Below are 19,387 nucleotides of genomic sequence, written 5' to 3' on the forward strand. Positions count from 1 at the left end.
CAGACATTCACATGTGGTCAAAGCCTGGGAGATGCATTTAGCTCATATTTTTGGCCTTGTCTATGAAAAGCCTGAGGAGTTTGTGAGGCACCCGTAAGTGCTCCTTACACACACGGTGGAGAGGGTCAGGAGAACCACAGAGACAAACTTTGCTTTGAGGAGGAAGACACTTGACAAATACAGACCAAACTGTGCTGCTGTGATGCCTGGTGTGCTGAGGTGTCTACACAGGCACTAATGGGGCTCTGAAATGCAACAAGGAGATGACTGTGTGCAGTCAAAGTCATGTTGGCAATAGATTTTACTCACTGTTGCTTGAATCCCCAGAGCATATTTCATGCCTAAAACATTATAATTAGGAAGAATAGCAAAAAGCTGCATGAACAGAAGGCTCCTGTGCCTCTCCAGGAGCTGCCAGATGAGCACCAGCATTCAGGCACCACCAGATCATCCAGCTTTGAGGAAAACCTTCACTCAGGTTGGTTTGTCACAGCCAAACAGTTCCCTTGCACCTCTGAGATGGAGGCACCTGGGTAGGTCAAGCCAGTTCCCAGACAGGCAGAGTCTTATGGGATTTTGGAGCATGGAGTAAGCGTGAGCATGACCTAGGGATGGACAAACTCATGGAGTCCAATGATGGCTCCTGCATGCTCATCGCAGGGCATGCCCAAACCAGTGCTGCAGTGACACTTCATCCCAGCTAAGACCCTCTTCTGCTTCTATCCATGATGATCCATGCAGGAACATCAGTGGGCTGGCTGTTGTTACTGATCCCAGTGAGGGGTGTAGGAGCTGAACTTGCCCTGCCATGTTATGTCCTACGGAAAGTCATCTTTCTGGTCTGACATCAAGCAAAATATGACTATTTCAACCTATGAAAGGCAAAATTATGCAGTTCACTCTAATGAAGGATCAGTTTTGCCAAGGCGAATATCCAAGCATGGAAGAAATAACCCATTTTGTACTCACTCTACTCTTAAAGATCTGCACTGATTAATTGCATGGCTTTTCTAGCTGGAGCATCCTGCAGAGACCGTATCTCCAGAGTGCTGATGTCTGTGCAAATGCAGAAGAAGAGATACCCCAAGGGGCTTTCAGGAGCTCCCCTGGGTGGTTCCGCAGTCCCCTGCCTGGGCTGGGAGAGAAAGGCTTTGCCTGTCTCAGGAAGCAAAGAGAAGGATGCAGTGGAGCTGAAGCATCATCTTTCCATGGGAAATTTCTAGAGGAAAGAAAAAAAAATATTAAGGTTTATGTCTCATTCTGTATTCACATTTTCTTTTCATTTTGAGTTTTGAGAAAGGAGAAATTATTCATATCTCCAGTTCCTCCCTTCTCTCTCGCGCGTTTCTCTCTTTCTCTCCCTCTGTGCCAAAAATGAGAACACAAAGGGATGGATGGCAAATGTTTACAGGGAAGAGGAGATGACTTATCTCCAGGTTTTCCAGTCTTTTCAACTCCATAGCTTTAAATAATGCCTGCGAGTGTGTAAAAATGGCAACTTGAAGAGGAAAAAGGGAAGTGTTGAAACATTGCAGTACAGGGAAGAGAAAAGAAATGAATTATTGGGCATTTCTTGCTTTAATGCATTCAGTGTTATGGAGGGGTCAAAGAAAAAAGCGCAACCTAGAAACATGAAAATCTTGATTGAGAGCCTTGAATTGCTGAGGGGGGTTAAGAAATCAGAATCTTCTAATCTGTGAAATGGGAGCTGTGCATTTGTTTTGCAACATGACTTTAGATTGCTTTTCAATTATTCAAAGTGAGATACTCAGCTACTTCTTCTCTTGGTTTTTGGAGCCACAAACCTGATGTCGGCTTTGGTCTGTGACTGCTTCCAGTGGAAATACTGACCACTAAGAAAGGCCTTGAGTGGCAGAAATACCCCCCAAATGTGGGGAGTTTTGGTAGGTGGGGTTTTTCCTACCTGATTTAAGCCAGGGAAGGAGTCAGGCCAGGGAAGCAGCAGCTCCCTACTGGAGCTCCAGTGGGGACGCTGGGACTTCCCCAGCTGGGTGACAGTGACACATGGGGCTGTCTGTGGACTGAAGCCCATTTTGCCCATCGTTAGGGCAATTGGTGTGACTTGCTCTGGGCATTATGAATCCAGGATCACTTTTACAGGCTGGGTCTCCCTAGAGGGGGCAGCAAAACCATGGTCCATCACAACGCTCACTCCATGATTGCGATGATAGGTGAACTCCCAGGAGACGCATTCTGAGGGTGGAAAAGGCCTTCAAGCCCGTCCTGTCCCACCTTTTCCCTTTGATAATTTTAGAAGCTGAAAGACTCTCCATATGCCATTTCCAGAGTGCTGGGAGGGAAACTCGGGGAGTGTTTGTGGCCTTTTCATCCTCTGTATCCCCCAGTCGTTTGGGAGACAACAAGAGCCCTCTAAGGGGGAGCACCACTCGAGCCCTCTGCCAAAAGACCAGCCACAATTAAAGCAGTCAGCTAAGGCTCTAATTATAAAAACTCCCTGCAGAACTACAGAAATATTTTGTGTAAATTGCTGGAGAAAAAAATAAGTATAAACTGTGCTCCAAGCCAACACAGCTACTCGCAGTGTAGTGCTTCCGGAGACAGTATCTTGCACATGTCTGTGTGTTCCAGAAAAAGAGAAAAGGTTCAATATGTTCCAAAATGCCTTTATCCTGTTTCTCTGCTAACTTCCCCCAAGCCATTCTGTCTCCTGGAGAAATCCCAAATCCCTGGGACTTCTTCCAGCCCTCCTCTTTATTGTGGGAGTTACAAGCTCCTAATCAGGAAACAGAAAGGATTGCATGTTACATGTGTGCCTTAACAGGATGGAGAGAGGAGGCTGGACTTCAAACATCCAGCTACCAGATCCCTTCTGCTGGTGCTGCATGGAGCGCTAAAGGATATTGCATGAAGCTGATTTATTACAATAAAGATGAGAGCCCATGTGGCTCTCTCCAGCCAGCCCTCCTTGTTCGCTCTTGCTCCCATCAGATGTAGGTTACGACCACAGGTCCTGGTGTTCCCCATGGGACTGAAATGCATCTTTGAATCAGGGATGGAGGGAGTTATATCCCCCATATGTGACTATGAGGAGACATGACAAGCCTGTGGGTGACCAGGAGGGAATCTGGAAGGGAATTGCCATTTCTGCCTAGGTATATCTCATAGACCAACAGACCTCATGGATATTCTGCTGTTTACCCCTAATAGATGGCATTTTTTATTTTCCCCTTTGTCGTGAGCCACAGGACAGGTTGAGGAGCAGTTAGTCCTGGCAGTTTATGACCTGGACCTTCTCCGTCTGAAGTGTCCCAGTGGTGCAGATGCTATGGGGCAGGGATGCTCAGCTGAAGGCTGGATGGCTGTAAAAGCAGGGTAAGGACACATGAAATTCCAGAAGACCCTCTAGGGTAGATGCATCTCAGGCTCTGCTAAGTTGTCACCAGACTGGTGGTGCCTTGAGCTGATGGGCTTATTCCATTCATTCCACTTCCAGGCTAATCATGTCAAACCACTTCAGAGCTCAGGATTTCTATTAGAGGGGTACTGCTTCTTTGCCTGCAGATCTTTGTGCTAGACCCAGGCACTTGCACCCTCCCTTCACAAGCATCCACCCCGTGGGTGATGGGCAGCACAAGGCACACACGTGTGGCCTCTCTTGGCTTTGCAGAAGACACTGACCTGTAGTCTCTACCCCATCAAAAGAAAGTGTCATTTTATAGTCATAACTATCTCCTGTGACCAGAAGTTCATCTGGGAAGCAATGAAATGTACATTAATTGAAGAGCAGTAAATGCATTACTCTTTCCTCTTTCCCAGAGACTTGCAGTGCGAGAGGCTTCATTCATAATAAAATGTGGATGTGATTACAGGCTGAGGAACTGCGTTCTTCCTCTGTGACAGTGACCTAAGGCAGCTGCAGGCGCCTGACTTTGCTAACCTTAAAAGCAAGGCCATGGAGAGGAACTGCCCTGAAGCATCTCCTGGTCCTTGTTCCCATCTCTGGCTGAGGGTCCTGGGAGATGAGGGATGGGGACGTGACAAGTGATCTTCAAGATCTCACCAAGGGATGTATTTGTCCCCTATGATCCTTCTCCATGGGTGAGTTTGCACTTGGTGTTAGAGTGATGGATGGGTCAGAGTGCGACACAGATGCTCTCACAGCCCCCACATCATCAGGCTGTGATGAAAATGGGCCAGGGCTTGGTTTTTCCTTGCATTATGTTCTCATTTATCCCCATCCTAAAGCTGGTCTGGTGTCTCTATCCATTGTGGCCACTGCAAAGCCATGCTGGCAGAGGTGTGGTGCTGGTGGCTGGATGTAGAGCAGTCTGGGGGGGGGACAGAAGCTGTGGGAATGGGGGCTCCAAGTTGTGATACGGCGAGGGAAGGTCTGGTCTGTGAGAGCCATGAGGACCCCGAGGACCTTGTCTAGGGGAGAGGCTGGAGACTGTGAGACCCAAGGCTTTCCATGCCAAGGGGGTATGGGATAGTGAGCAGCACCTGCCCGCTCCCACAGGGTCCTGGCTGGGGCAGATGCACACACAGCCCCACAGCATCTCTCTGCTGTGGGAAATCTGATCACTCCACTGGGGCAAATAAGGAGCAAGAGCTGATGCATTACCCAGGGAAACCAAATAAAACCTTGGGCAGAGATTCCCTGATGGGTTCCCAGCCTTTTGCTCCCTTGGAGCCATGATGGGGGCATAAACACCTGCAGAAAAGCAAAGCAGTGTGTTGGCAGGGGCCATGGATGGACTGAGCAACAAGTCATTCAGCTGCGCAAATACCTGCCATCAAACTCACTGGTATCATCTGCAAAATACCCACCCAGTAAGTTCTGCACTATCTGACCTTCTGTCCCCATGGATATAATGGCAGAGCAACAGAAAGAAAGGTCTCTAATGTGCTTGCAGTGTAATAAAGTAACCTCACTAGGAATAAAATATACAGTAATTACTGTGCCACGTTTTATGCTGATTTATCAAATTGCAGTTGAAAGTCAAAAAGAGTTGAGAATACAGTGATAAAACATCTGCTCTCAAATCTGACGCTAAATTACCCTTCTGGCCAGCACAGTATTTCATCCAGAAGAATTGTTATTCCTTTCATCATTCTTCTTCAAACATCATTGTTCAAACTGATAATTCTGCATTTCTTGTGTACTGGAGTAAGCACTTCGCCAGCACTCTGCACCGTGTGATTAGATGCTGAGGTGATGCTGTGTATTTTGGACCAGGGCTCACAAACTTCCCACTGCAGCATACCAAATGGAAGCAAACTGGCTGTGGTTCATTGCCAGTCTCTGCTTTGGGCCCTCCTGTCCTCAGAAAGATGGTAAAGATGCATCACATCATGTTTGCTTGATGGGTAGAGACTTTCCATCACTTGGTGATGGCGGTGGGCAGAGGGCAGGCAAAGCGCAGGAAGTCCTGCCAATGAAGCTCATTTCCCAACTATCCTGGCCACTTGCACCAATGCAGACAGGACCCCATCGACCCCAAGTTGGAAGTATTTGATGGTGACCACCACCTTTGTGAAGCACAGGTGCATCTAGGTGATGAGCTGGAGGTGCTGTGCAGATGATGCTGGAGCCAACATACAACCTCTTTGCCTGGTTGCATGGCACTGATCATCCTAAGTGTGGGGGGCCCAGGATGTATGAGGGGCTGTGCCAAGAGCTGCATCCCAGTGCTGCAGCACATGTCCTTCACCATGGACTTGTTGAACCTGTTGGAGTGGGGCCAGAGGAGGCCGTGGGGATGCTGCAAGGGCTGGAGCAGCTCTGCTCTGGAGCCAGGCTGAGAGAGCTGGGCTGGGGCAGCTGGAGAAGAGAAGGCTCCTGAAGGGGACACCTTAGAGCAGCTCCAGGGCCTAAAGGGGCTCCAGGAAACCTGGAGAGGGGCTTTGGACAAGGACCTGGAGGGACAGGCCAAGGGGAATGGCTTGAACCTGCCAGAGGGGAGATTGAGATGAGCTCTGAGGCAGAAGCTCTTCCCTGTGAGGGTGCTGAGGCGCTGGCACAGGGTGCCCAGAGAAGCTGTGGCTGCCCCATCCCTGGCAGGGTTCAAGGCCAGGTTGGACACAGGGGCTGGGAGCAACCTGCTCTAGTGGAAGGTGTCCCTGCCCGGGGCAGGGGGTTGGGACTGGATGAGCTTTAATTCAAGCCCTTTCAAACCAAACCATTCTATGACTCTGTGACTTGCTCTACATCTGACCTCTCTTCTTCCAGCAGAAGCACCGTGAGGACTGTTCTCACATGCTCTCACCATTGGCACCATGCATCAGCCACTGCTCCTAAGGTGACCTTTAAAGTTCACATGGGGCACTTGCCAAGATGCAAAGCTGCCATCAGTGAGGGACCAGGACCTCATGGGGCTGGCACAAGACTTCTGCTCCTGGCACGTGCTGCAGTTGTCAGGGACCTGGAATTTGTCAGATAACGTCCTTTCCTTTGATTCTTGTTGTGCAGCTAGTCCAGAGGGCTGAGTCCCTGCTCTTGAAGGGTTAACACCACTGAGATCCCTCTGATGAGATCTGTTAAACTCCCCATTACTCCTATAGTGCCGCTAATTATGTCTTCATAAACCAAAGTCAATTATCCAACTCTCCCTGTCTGTGCCTATTGATTCCCCCTCCATCATTACCCCAGCCTCTGCCTGGGCCTTGCCAGTCCCTGTCCCAAAGCGCTTTTGGAGCTTTTTGAGGCTCTAGTTGGTGCTCATTGACCAACAGTGGGAGCACCTCAGCCCAGGAACACATCCTCTGTTATTGCGAGCGCGTGGGCAGGTGGAGGGGAAGCCAAAATCCTCTTCAAATATGGGAAACGTTACCACAACAAGGAAAGCAATAACTTCTTTCCTGTGTTCAAAAGCAAGGGATTTGCTTTGTAGGGAGAGAGATTTAAGTTATCTGCCTGGAATATAAAGGTTTTTAAAGGGAGGTGAGGAACACAGGCAGGGTTTAGGATAAGCTGACCCTGCCCTGAGGTGTCAGGGGCAATCAAATGGCTTCCTGAGACCCAGCTGCCACACTTTCTACTGATGTTAATAACAGCCCAGGTTCAGACCAAGGAGAGGCTCACCTGGCCAGGCCATCACTAGCCCATTGCCCCTGGGTGCTCACCTTTACTGCGGCTGAGCCTGTTAGTGGAGACTGGATGTATTTTGTGAGCCTGCTGTGATGGTGGATGGACGCTTGGCTCCCAGTGGCTTCCCTGGAGCAATTCCAGGCCCACAGCAATTAGCCAACAGCTGGAATACCATTTAAGCACAGCTGCCATCATGCAAATTTAGAGATTAGTAGGGATTAAAGTGGTCTGGAAAGTCTCACAATTTATTATTCGTGCTCTGGGCTCTATAATAGCCAACTGCCCTGCACCCCTGGGATGGCTCCCACATGGATGTGGCTGGAGATGGGATGCTGTGCCCAGCACAGCTGCTCCACAGCAGCCCTTTGCCATCACCTGCCTGCTGATAAGCAGAGGCAGCCCTGCAGAAATGAGGGTGGGTTGGCTAGAAAGTCCTTAAAAGTGTGGTTATTGCTTTGCACAGTTAATCCTGAACTGGCAACGTCATCTTTCAACGGCTCCCTGCACTGTGGCCCCACCAACAAAGGAGACCTTCTCAGCAGAGGCTTTTAAACAACTTCAAAACCACTGTCATAGTGACACAAAGATGGTGCTGTTGGGCCTTGTGGATGGGCACCTGCCTCAGGAAAAGATAAAGCACAGGGGCTTGGAGTAATGCAGCGCTTCCAGACCTCCTCCCAGGGCTGGAAATCTCATCCCCATGAGTACAGAGTCTCAAGGACACTTACCTGCTACATACAGAAAAGTAGATTAACATTTCAGAAACTGTCCCTGGAGTAAGTCCTATCTCCTTGCTGTGATAACTCAAGGTAGGTTTTCATCTTAACATCCTATTTCCCCCCCTATTTTAATAATTGAGTATTTAGAAGAAACCTTCTGGCTCTGATATTGCCGAGTAATTATGTGCTCAGCACAAGCCAGTCATGCTGGGCTGCTGTGTCGTTGCTTATGCTGCTCTTCAGGAAGTTCTTTTATGCTCCATGTTGTATTTTCAAATAGTTTAAGATTACAAAGATAAAAGGGGATTTTCATGGCCTTGAGCTGGCCACCAGCGAGGAAGAGTACCACATTTACACCTTTACCCAGCAGCTCTTCTCACTTGCCCATCTCCACAATAAAATACAGAGCCACCATGGTCAATGGGACAAGGAACAGGCACTTGTTCTGTTTATACTTGCAGAGAGAAGGAAGCTTGGGGTTAAAAGTGTAACTGCTGTAATGAAAGTTGATTCACAGAGTTGCATCTTGATTTCACATCTCCCTCTCATGCCGAGAAAGCAAATGGTCTCAGCAGAGAGCACTGCTACTCAGTCACCTCGCAATAACCCAGCGATGGCCTCAGAAACAGAGGAGAACATGGATTTTATGTCAGGCTGATTGCAGGAGGAACTTGCAACCTGCTGGATTTCTTCAGGATCCTGCAGCTCCAGGGACTTGCCATCCCTTGCCATGGTGCCATTATTGCCACCTCTCCCGGCATCAAAGATGGTCTGCTGGGGACTGCTGGTCCAAACTCATCATGCCCCAAACCACCCCTCCATCTCCGAAGGTCTTCCTCTTTTCACCATCCAAAGCAGGCAGCTGCTGGGTGGGATTTTGGGGTGGTTTTTGTTTGATGTGCCAGCAGGATGTGTGGGATGCTGCTGCAGCAAGTAGCTACCAGAGGGCACAGCAGGACAACTACCACCATGTTTCTTGCCGTAGCTTGGTGTTGTAATGGGCACTTTCTGCAATAGGCACAGGTCATGACAGTAAGCTTTTGTAGCATATGTAAGACCATTAAGAGATGAAAATGACCATTTTCCTCATAAAAAACCCCCTTAACTCTGAAGGAGCTCTTCCTGGTTTACTGCTGTGGTCTGAAGGCTTAAAAAAGTTATTTAAAGTCACTGGACAACATAGATGTTAAGGTCACTTTCATCATAGATGGGTAGCAGTGGGGAAAAACAGGATCTTAGCTGTGGCATTTGGACCTAAACAAGACCCAGTGCCCTAAGTTGCATGAGAAACAGCCATGCTCCAGCTCCACACTTCCATTTAAATGCAGACTGGAAGAAATTGGTCCGTCTCTAAATGACAGTAACTCGTGTGCTAGTGACACAATGTGGTGAGACTCCTACGGACAAGCTGCGTCTACAAATGGGCTTAAAATGGTACATTAATGAACAGGTTTCCTCCTGGCAGTTGGCCCACAGTGTGAGATCTCACATCGGGTAATTTTTTATGCCATTTGCATTTTCCATGCATGCTGTGGAAGGATGGAAATGCCAATTCAGTCCTTATGCCATTTGAATTTTCCATCCTTTTCGTGTCCTCCTCATCCATGTTTCTTAGGAAATGGCAATGGAGCTCTTGTGGGCATCTGTCAGCAGGCACCAGGCAGCTTGGTGACCCTCATGTCCGTGAGGATATTTTCTGTCTGCTCAAGGGTTGGCAGAAAGGCAGAGAGTTGATAGGACTGGGGTATGGGATAGCTTTGTAAGTACCCTGCTTCTGGCTGGGATGGAGTTAATTCTCTTCCTAGTAGCTGGTGCAGTGCTGTGTTTGGGCTTTAGTCTGAGAACAATGCAGGTAACTCACCAATGTTCTAGTTGTTGCTCAGTATCACTTAACCTCATCAAGGACTTTTCGGTCTCGTGCTCTGCCATGAGAGGGGCACAAGAAGCGCCGAGGAAGCAGAGCCAGGAACCTGACCCAAACTGTCCAAAAGGATATTCCACACCACAGCTCATTATGCCCAGTATAGAAACTGGGAGGGAGTTGGCCAGGAGCCCCCACTTGCTGCTTGGGCACAGGCTGGGCATCAGACAGTGTGTGGTGAACAATTGTATTGTGCAGCACTTGTATTTATTGAGTTTTATTCCTCTGTTTTTGTTGCCTCCCTTTTCATGACAATTATTATTATTTTCATTGTTACTATTATTGTTATTGCTATAATATTTTATTTCCATTATTAAACTGTTCTTAGCAGCAACTGCCTGGTACTTAGTGTCCAGCTGGGGTTCAACCACAACAGTCAACAAATGCATAGGGCACCAAGTTAAGCTTAAGAAAGGAAAGTCCCCACTGCTGAGCGTAGAGCTGGCATTTTGCAAGAAAATGAAGGAAAAAAGCTGTCTGCCATTGCTCAGCGACAGCTTCCAACGCTGTGGGTGGCCACAGATCACAGAATCATAGATATGGTTTGGGTTGGTAGGGACCTTCAAAGCTCATCTAGTCCAACCCCTGCAATGAGCAGGGACGTCTTCAACTCCATCAGGTTGCCCAGAGTATTTCATTAAGTAGTATTGGCCCAGAGCAAGAGGGGAAGCTGAGGAGGACAAGGCCAAGGCAGGGATGTTTCCAGAATAAGGAGAGACTGGTTCAGCTCTACTTTTCATATGTTTTATTATAAAGAAAGGTAAGAGAAGCATTGTGAACTGAATGTGCCAGTGCTGCGAAAGCAGCACCATCCAACGAAATAAAAAGTAAAAAACAACCCCAAAATGCACCTGATGAGAAACTGTGATTATGCTCTAATCTTTCATAAATAGACAAAAATCATTGTCAGCAATTTTTAAATAGATGGACAGATGGCAGAAAAAATAGAATAATGCCATACAACATGGATATAAATTGTCCATTTCTTGCTGTACAAATAATAGAAACAAGTTTGGCAGGCTTTTTTTTGTTGGTTTTTTCTTTTATACACATCTCCCTCTATGTATAACTAAAAAAATGTGCTACAATTAATATAAAATGCTTTTACTATAAAGTAAACTACTAATTCTTTTCACAAAAAAATCTTAAAGATGTCTTTAGCACAGCTCTAAAACACTTAGTAAACTACTTACAACTATCCAACAAATTATATTTTCATGATCTTTTTCACATCTCTCTCTTATTTTGCCTTCTCCTCTCTCCCCACCTACCTAGCAATAGTTTTTATTTAATTTTTGAATTTTTTTTTCGCCAGACATCCAAGGCCTTTGCATGTACAATATTCACACAAACTTCACATTTTCTTGCACAAAGTTTAGTGCTGTTAGCAAGTCAAAAGAGTGCATCCTCCTACTGAGCTGGCCTAATGTTGCAGGACACCAGACCTGGGCTTATGCTGCGTCTAAAAGCAGTTCACTAGGAAAATAGTCTGTAGCTAAGCTGATGGCAAGCAGAAAAAGGTGTCCTTAGCTTATTTTTTTTGTTGGTTTTATGTCTATTTATTTTAATTTTTTTTATTATTTTTTCTTTTTTGTTCTCCATGATTTATGAGGTTTCGGGCTTCCACAGAAAGTAGAGTTTAGAGTTCAAAAATAAGAGAAGAAAACTGCTCTTAGAGCTTGGGAACGAAGCCAGCGACGAGGTGCAGTGGGAGCTCTCTCGTCCGTAAGACTTGCTCGGTGCCTCTCCGGGTAGTCTGTAAGATAGACCCTCTCAAGTGTCCTTCGTCTGAGCCTCCTCGAAAGGGATGTTGAGTTTTAGGTGAGGTAGAGTGCCTTGTCCCTTGGCAGCATGCTGTAGGAGAAACCAGAGGGAGAAGGTGAGATGTGCAGGGAAACAGCTGGGAAGTCGCCCAGGGGAGCTGAGATTAGTGTTTTATGGCACTCCATGTTTCCAAACATAAAGTGATCTGCACCAAAGGATGGGTGTGCACAGGTGGACCAAGCAGAAGGCACTTGAATCATAGAATCTCAGCCTGGTTTGTGTGGGAAGGGTCCTTAAAGCTCATCCAGTTCCAACCCCCTGCCACGGGCAGGGACACCTTCCACTAGAGCAGGTTGCTCCAAGCCCCTGTGTCCAACTTGGCCTTGAACACTGCCAGGGATGGGGCAGCCACAGCTTCTCTGGGCACCCTGTGCCAGCGCCTCAGCACCCTCACAGGGAAGAGCTTCTGCCTCAGAGCTCATCTCAGTCTCCCCTCTGGCAGCTTAAAGCCATTCCCCTTGGCCTGTCCCTACAAGCCCTTGTCAAAGGGCATGAATATGAGCCTGGAGCAATTTTAGTTCTTCCTGAATTTCAACAATAAGGGCTAAGACATAAATTCCTTCCTGTGGTGTAATTTTTGCTTTTGCTGGAGCTGCAGGGGAGGGCCAAGCCTGGATTTCCCTGTAGAGCACACCAATGTGATGCTGGTATCAGCTCCACTACTGTGCTGTGGAGAGCTGTGCCCGGAATCAGCCCCTTGGCCACCACTCCCCTTCTTCATCACACACTGTCCTTAGTCTAAGCCATGGTTATTTAGAAAACAGACTCTTGCTTTTGGACAAAAGAATAGGGGGTCTCAACACTACAGTTGAGAGGCTTATGCCTGAAGATGCTTGTGGATGTCCAGGAGGATGAAACATAATTTCATGGCTGAAGAGCATGGCAATAGGGGACATCATCTGCTCGATGCATCTTTCCTCCTCTCCCTCCCAAAATAAGAAAATTAATAATCAGGAAATGAGGGGAAGAAATACCTTTGAGACAGCAGGATTAGCTGGTCTTTTCCATGGGCCTGATGAAGATAGCAAGAGGTACAGGGAACCCAAGCAAGACTCGGTGTTGCCTTACTCACAGGAGGCTATGGAGGAGGGCTGGTGGGACAGCAGCCAGGCTGTGTGCTCTGCACATCCCTGGCCCTCCAGATACTTGAATTGACCATGTTATTGAAGCAATGCCTTTGATTTGAAGAGGTCCAGGTGTGTGCTGAGGGGGAAGCCAGCTTACAGCACCGAGACTCCCCTTGGCTTTACAGACAGGTATCACCACTCCCTTCCTGCCTGTAGTACCCCATGCTTCAACCCTCCATGGGGGCTGGCTGGCATGTTTAACTTGCCATCAGCAGGGTCCCACGAGGGAGCCCAGATGCTCTTTTATTCATGATACAGTAGGGAGAGGGAGTGGCTGAAGTTCTTCCCCCCTGTCTTGTATCCTATATAGGTTTTGCTCTGAAACCCAGGGATTTTAGTGGGTTTTAACATCTACGCAAACCTGATGGAAACACCATTGGCTCCATAAACATCTTGGCCTTAAAAGGTGGTGAAGAACATCACAAAGCTTTGGGAGGTTCCTGCATGTGTGTGCTTATGAGTGGAATAATAGGGGAATAGCAGGCAGCAAGGTAATGCTGTTGTTGATAGAGCTGTCTTCTGATAGAGCACAGAGGAGTCTGCACTTTGCTAATCTCCACATTTTACAATCTGCATTCAAAATGCAGAGTCTCCCCTACTGCACTCAGCAAAGATTTAATGCCACTGAGCAGCAGCGAAGTATTCCAGCACTAAAACTTCATTAATTTTACAAAATATGCTACAGAACATTTCCCAGTTCATTACAAAGTATTACCATAAATAATTGAATCCAAACGAAGTGCACTGGTAATGGTTTATCCTTGCCTTTCTACAGTGTTTGCTCATTTAGGTCTTGATTCGGAAAATGCCCCCATTTGGAGAGGGTCACTTCATTGTCAGCTGGAATTACTGAGGTTATAAACATCTGGCTGAAGGAGCTGTACATGGTTTTGTTTGTCTGGACAAGACGTAGCTGAGACTTTCCCATCTTTTAGCCTGAAGGAGAGTGGGAAGAGGGGAGAAAAGAAACGATGCCTTGCAAATGAGAGGAAGGGCATAGATGAATCCAGTTTAGTGTTATCACCAAAATACTTAAATGCTTGGAGACAAACCTAAAGAAACCCCGAAGTTTGGTATGGAAAGAGCTGTAATCACAAAACACGCAGAAAAACCAAGCAAGGTGCCTTGAGGAATTAAGAAAGATTTGAAGTGACTGTAAACCAAGCTGCACCCTCCATCCAGGTGAGTTTCCATGGAGGAAGTCACTAGGATTCAGTAGGTGCCTGGGAAAGAGCAAGCGTTAGAACACAGCTGTCAGGTGAGGGAGACAAGGAACTACATAAGCACTTTGTGATATGATGGCAAAAAGCAATAAAACTATATGCTGCAGTTGCTTGTGAGCAGTGATAGTCATATACTAAGCAGGAACTGAGAAATGCTGCCCAGGTCTTTGCTAGCAATCTAGGACAGCTTGGGCTTAAGCCCAGAAAGAGCTAGGAAAATTGGATGGAAGTCAGTAAGCACAAAATCATTAAGAATGGGGAGAGCATGAGCTAAGAAACATTTAAAACTCTCTCTCTAACATGGCTGATTTATGAGTTAAGGACTGCCTGCTCGTAGGATCCTAGGATTTGAGAGGTATAATGGAAGAAGTGTCATTTAATGGCATTTTAACTAGCATTGATAGTCTGGGAAAAAAAAATCCCCACAGCAGTTCCCTTATTAGATGGAGAAGTACAGCGAGAAAGACAACCTCAGCTTCTCAGAAGTTGTCTGGATGACAAACACAAAAGAAAATGTGGGACTGGGAGGTTTTACCCCACGTAACCCTGCGCCAGCACATGTTGGAGGCTAAAGAAGGATCAAGGTGAGACATGATTCTATGATCCTATGATACAAAAACCCAGAGAGCAAAGCAGGACTGTGTGCTGGGGAGGCTGGCATGATCCTTCCACACAGGGACGCTACAGCTGAGCCACATCACAACAGAAAATAACCCTTTTTCTTTGCAGGCAGTTGCTGATTTTGCTCCTCACAGTGCTGCTTTAATTGCAATTAAGCTGAATGCAGTTTTGAGGTTGAAATGGGCAATTACATGATCCAGAGACTTCCCGATTATACCTCAAACTGCACTGATGAATCAAACCCAACAAGATCTCCCTTCCCTTTATCACTGCTTTGCCTAAGTGCTGCTGATTGCTGGGGCTGTTCAGGCACACAGCTCACCCTGCACGGTGCTGCCGAGGAGCCCAAGGGGAACAAGGAATATCGCTTGGAAATTAGTGCACAGTACATGGGAGAAAGCAGCCAGGAAGATGACGAGAACCAGATCATCTGATGGCTTTAAACTGATGGAGAGGAGATTGAGATTAGATATTAGGAAACAATTCTTCCCTGTGAGGGTGCTGAGGCGCTGGCACAAGGTGCCCAGAGAAGCTGTGGCTGCCCCATCCCTGGCAGTGTTCAAGGCCAGGTTGGACACAGGGGCTTGGAGCAACCTGCTCTAGTGGAAGGTGTCCCTGCCCGTGGCAGGGGTTGGAGCTGGATGAGCTTTGAGGTCCCTTCCAATGCAAACCAGTCTGTGATTCTATGATCTCTTTTCTTGACACGAGTCTGACCTTGAGGCACCCCAGGGCTGCAGTCCTACATATGTGTGTGGATACTACAAGCAATGCAGCGCTTGCACTTGGGCAGCAAATACCCGGGCAGCAGGAGCAGGAGGTGGTTTCACTGCTGATGCACCAGGCTTTGCAATAAAATGAGAACAAGGTAGTTTTGGGAGCAGGGCTGCCAGCAGCTCCTGTGTCTCTTTGTCACAGGAGACGGGTCCCTCCTTAGCAGAGACTATGACAGTTTCTGGTGCACTAATCACTCTCTGCAGTACTGATCTATATCCATCTAAGTTCATTGCTATAATCTACTTTAATAATTATCTGGAAGTCTCTGCATAATCTGTCTGGGTTTAGAATGATTTTTTTTTTCCAGGAAGCTGCGATAAACCCATGAAATTCAATATTTCTGCTGTGACAAAGGCATGAAATGCATGAGCTTTGATCATGAATTGCATGGGCCCTCGGCTCACAATGCTGTACTCCAGCCAGATGGCACAGAGCTTGTTTTAGCAACACAAACCTCCATCCTGGCTACTGCAGGAGCATTTCACCCATCTCTAGAGTACCCCAATTTCTCTGCATGGGGCCTGGGCAGTGGGATTTGCAAAGGGAATCAAGTCTTTTCCCAGGTGATCCCCTAAGAAGTGATGCTTATTATCAGGGAGGGATAGTTTCAGTTGGAGCTGCCTCTACTCAGCACCTCTGGAAACTGGGATCGTAGAATAGAATCATGGAAGAGTTTGGGTTGGAAGGAACCTTCAAAGGTCATCTAATCCAACCCCCCTGCAATGATGAGGGACATGTGCCATGACCCTCCAAGCATCTTTAGCAATTTGCCCACAGCATCTAAAGTCATTTTTATCATCGCGTCCCAAACAGGTTCCTTCTTTCGGGTTGTCTGCAGAAAATTCAGGCAGGATCTGGGAGCACAGACATAGCTGAGCCCCCTCGGGCAGACAGACAGCAGAGACATCCTAATGGCTCAGCAAGTTATTTATTTCCCTGATAGAAATAAATGTCTGTACAGTCTGTGCCCAGCGCAGCAATTGTAAGTGCGCTGCTGGCACCGACAGGAGCTGTGCTCTGAAAAGGCTGGGAGCTTGCTATTATCTCCACTGAAAGCCCCATGTTCCAGGACTTCAAGCAAATCAAACAATACTCAGAAGCTACCGAGCTTCCTTCCCTACCTGCTCTCCCCACAAACCACGTGTCTGTTTTACAGAGCACAATAGCAGTCTCCAAACCAGCACTGCTGAGCCAAGAGCAGTGGATTACTCAGAGGCTGGGAATGGCTCTCACACCCTCCCTGTTCCCCAGCTTTGAGCCTATCCTGATGTTTTTATTTACTGGGGAATTGAAGCAGCATTGAAGGGACCTTCGTGCTGACACATTCATGCCAGAGCTTGTAGAGCATAACAGGGAGGATCTGTGCAGATTCTGTGACCTTTTTGTGCAAGGCGCCGAGTACTGGAGCATCGTGTGGCTCTTGTGGGGATGACGCTTTGATGGCGAACCAATAAGGGTTAGATACAGCTTTGGGAAGTAGTGGCCTCAGTGACAGGAACAATCACTCTGGGAAGAAGGACATTGCTGATGGACATGGCCACCTTCAAACCTCCAGTGACTCTGCTTGGAAGTCTGGGCTTCCCCGTCCTGCTCTAGAAGGAGTGTCCAACTCCTCTGTTGCTTAACACACAAGAAAAGAAAGGAAACCTCTTCATGCCCAGTGAAGAATTATCTATGACTTTTAAGCTACCTGCTTCCATAGCATCACTTCAGTGAGCCTATAGGGAAGAGAAAACCTTGAACTTCATTGACCATAATCAGCTGATCAGCTTGCTGTATGTTTTCGAGCAGACTCAGTGTTGTACACTATCAGAGTTCAGGTTAGAGAAGGTGCATTAGCAATGTGCCATTCTGTGTACTGGCCTGCAGTGGTTAATCCCACACTCTCTGCTGGGGTAGTCGTTGTCCCACTCAGTGCTCCCGGGAGGGTTTGATGCACCAGGCGAACGGGGTCCAACACTGTTTTGAAACTCAGACGAAATATGTGAGAAGTCCTGTAGGGTGAAAGGAAGGGTTATAGCAGCACAGACAGCAGGAGAAGCAGCAGATCTCATCCTGTCACACAAACTCATTTACATGCATTGCCCCCCGACTGCAGCAGCCCCAGCGGCAGCAGGAGGTCCAAGCCCAGGACCCGACACCACCGTGGTGGGACCTTGCAGAACGTGAGTTGTTGCATGCAGGTGTCAACACAGCAACATCTGGTTTCCATCCTTCTTCCCTGCTCTTGTTTCTCAGCACCTCCCTCCTCAGGGGGTGGCGAATGGCTGCGGATGACACACAGCCCGTGACAGCCTTTGCATCAGCAGCCTGGCAATCAGAACTGGTTTTCCACTTCAAGTGCAGCTCCCTTTGCAGTAACACGTCAGCCCATCATAATGTACAGTAACAAGGTAAGGAACATCCACACCAGCAGCTCTCTCCATCAGCTGTCACTGCCAGCAAATGAACAAGGATGCTGTGGGGCTATTTTAGCTGAAAGCTGATCAGCTTTCCTGGTTTTGGGGGTTGGCTTAACTAGCTAACATTAGGGCAATGTGTATAAACAAGGGTCATGGTAGTTACCGGGCCAAGAACATGATTTTCTCCAAAATATCCAAATTAGGGCAATGTGGGGTATTTTCTTTTTGCTTTTTGTTTGTTATTCACAAGTTTATGTGGAAAGAAGCTTCACAAATGCTGCCCTGAGCCACAACTACCCCAATTTCAGTTATTATGACAATCCCCTTTTATGCTCATTTCTGGGCAGAGGCTATCACTGAATAACAGAAACCACCTTTGCTTATGTAGAGCTAAAGCCCAATCACTGTGCTGAAGAGGTTACTTGGAATGCTCTGAGCAGGCTGGGAATTAAAATCTGCTGAAGGATCTGACCTTCCCTCGTGTGCTGTCTTTTTATTATGGTCAGGTATAACTGTGCTTCCCCATCCCTGCTCTCCTTTGGTTTTCTTCCACTGTTCCTAAATTAACTATGCCTCTTTCCTCAAAGTTAGCCCCAGTCTGAATAGGCCACATTATAGGAAAGAAAGCTTTGCTCATTGCTAAAGAACTATATGAGTTGTGTGATATATAGCTAGCGAGCATGTGAAACACAAATTATGCAGCCAGCTGGGTGAATACTGCCATTTAAAGTATCATCAAGTAAATGGTAGCAGCTGTGAATTCAGAGCATATGTCCTCCACTGCGAGTAGTTTGTCCAGTTCATATTCCACATGGAGAAACTCTGGAAGCTATTCATCTCTTCCTTTGGATATTGGCAAGTTCTCTATAAGGTATACGAAAGGGGTTTTGCTATAGCCAGCTCTTTCTCCAGGTGCACTTTCTTAACAGCAGTTTGAAGAGGAGAGGTTGGACCCTGCAGGCTGGTTCCAGGGTTGAGCAGGACATGGCTGAGGATGGTTTGCCATGTTCACAGCAGCAGTCTATAGGGTTTGCTGTGCTGCTGCACCGTTGGTATAAGCATACACACAAGCACACATCACATGCTCTCTGCTCTCTGACCCCGAAGTGAGTTTCTCCTATTTTCCAGGCAGTTTCTGGAAAAACAATGATTTTATGTTTTGTTTGCGACATTCCCTCTATCCTTTTTGTCCTCTGCCTGGCAACCCCCCTGGATCCCTGCTATTATCCCATGGTCTTCCAGCCGTGGGATAAGAGCAGGGCTTCTCTCAGCAGTATCATGAAAGGGATTTGTCACTGACTATCCAACCCATAATTTCAGATGACCATCAGTGAAACCCCCCCAGACAGGGCTGGGGGACAAAGAGCTTTGACCAGGGGCATTCCTAATTCCAGCAGCTTTCCCACTGAAGGAGCTTTCATTGATTGAATTCTATGATTCTGCTGCTGTGGTTGCACAAATCTGCCCATTTACGGGGGTGCTCATGGTCCCAGCTCAACACCCTTGAAAACAACACCCCTAAACGATGAGATCTGCAAGCTGATGGAGCCAGAACACCCGAGATCCTCAAACCATCCAGAAACCACCAGATCCAATGGGAAGAGAGAAATGGTGTGGTTGTGAGCACCTACCTGCTGCCCGGGAGGCGAGGCGTTCATGGGGGGCTGTACCTGTAGTGCCATGGGGGGGGACAGGAGGGGCTGCTGG

General features: G+C 47.5%; 1 protein-coding gene across 1 annotated transcript in view; it reads right to left on the bottom strand.

Moving 5' to 3' along the window:
- Positions 1-11,019: 11,019 nt before the first annotated feature.
- Positions 11,020-19,387, bottom strand: part of TOX2 (TOX high mobility group box family member 2) — a gene marked incomplete at its 5' end in the record, with an annotated part of 24,038 nt that continues 15,670 nt past the window's right edge. Inside the window, 3 exons of the mRNA XM_010022938.1 lie at positions 11,020-11,563; positions 17,142-17,272; positions 19,312-19,383. Of these exons, the coding sequence (XP_010021240.1) occupies positions 11,527-11,563; positions 17,142-17,272; positions 19,312-19,383 (240 nt within the window). The remainder of the gene's footprint in view (positions 11,564-17,141; positions 17,273-19,311; positions 19,384-19,387) is intronic.

The sequence above is a fragment of the Nestor notabilis genome, unplaced genomic scaffold, assembly GCF_000696875.1.
Source record: "Nestor notabilis isolate BGI_N333 unplaced genomic scaffold, ASM69687v1 scaffold25269, whole genome shotgun sequence".
In the NCBI taxonomy this organism is placed as follows: domain Eukaryota; kingdom Metazoa; phylum Chordata; class Aves; order Psittaciformes; family Psittacidae; genus Nestor; species Nestor notabilis.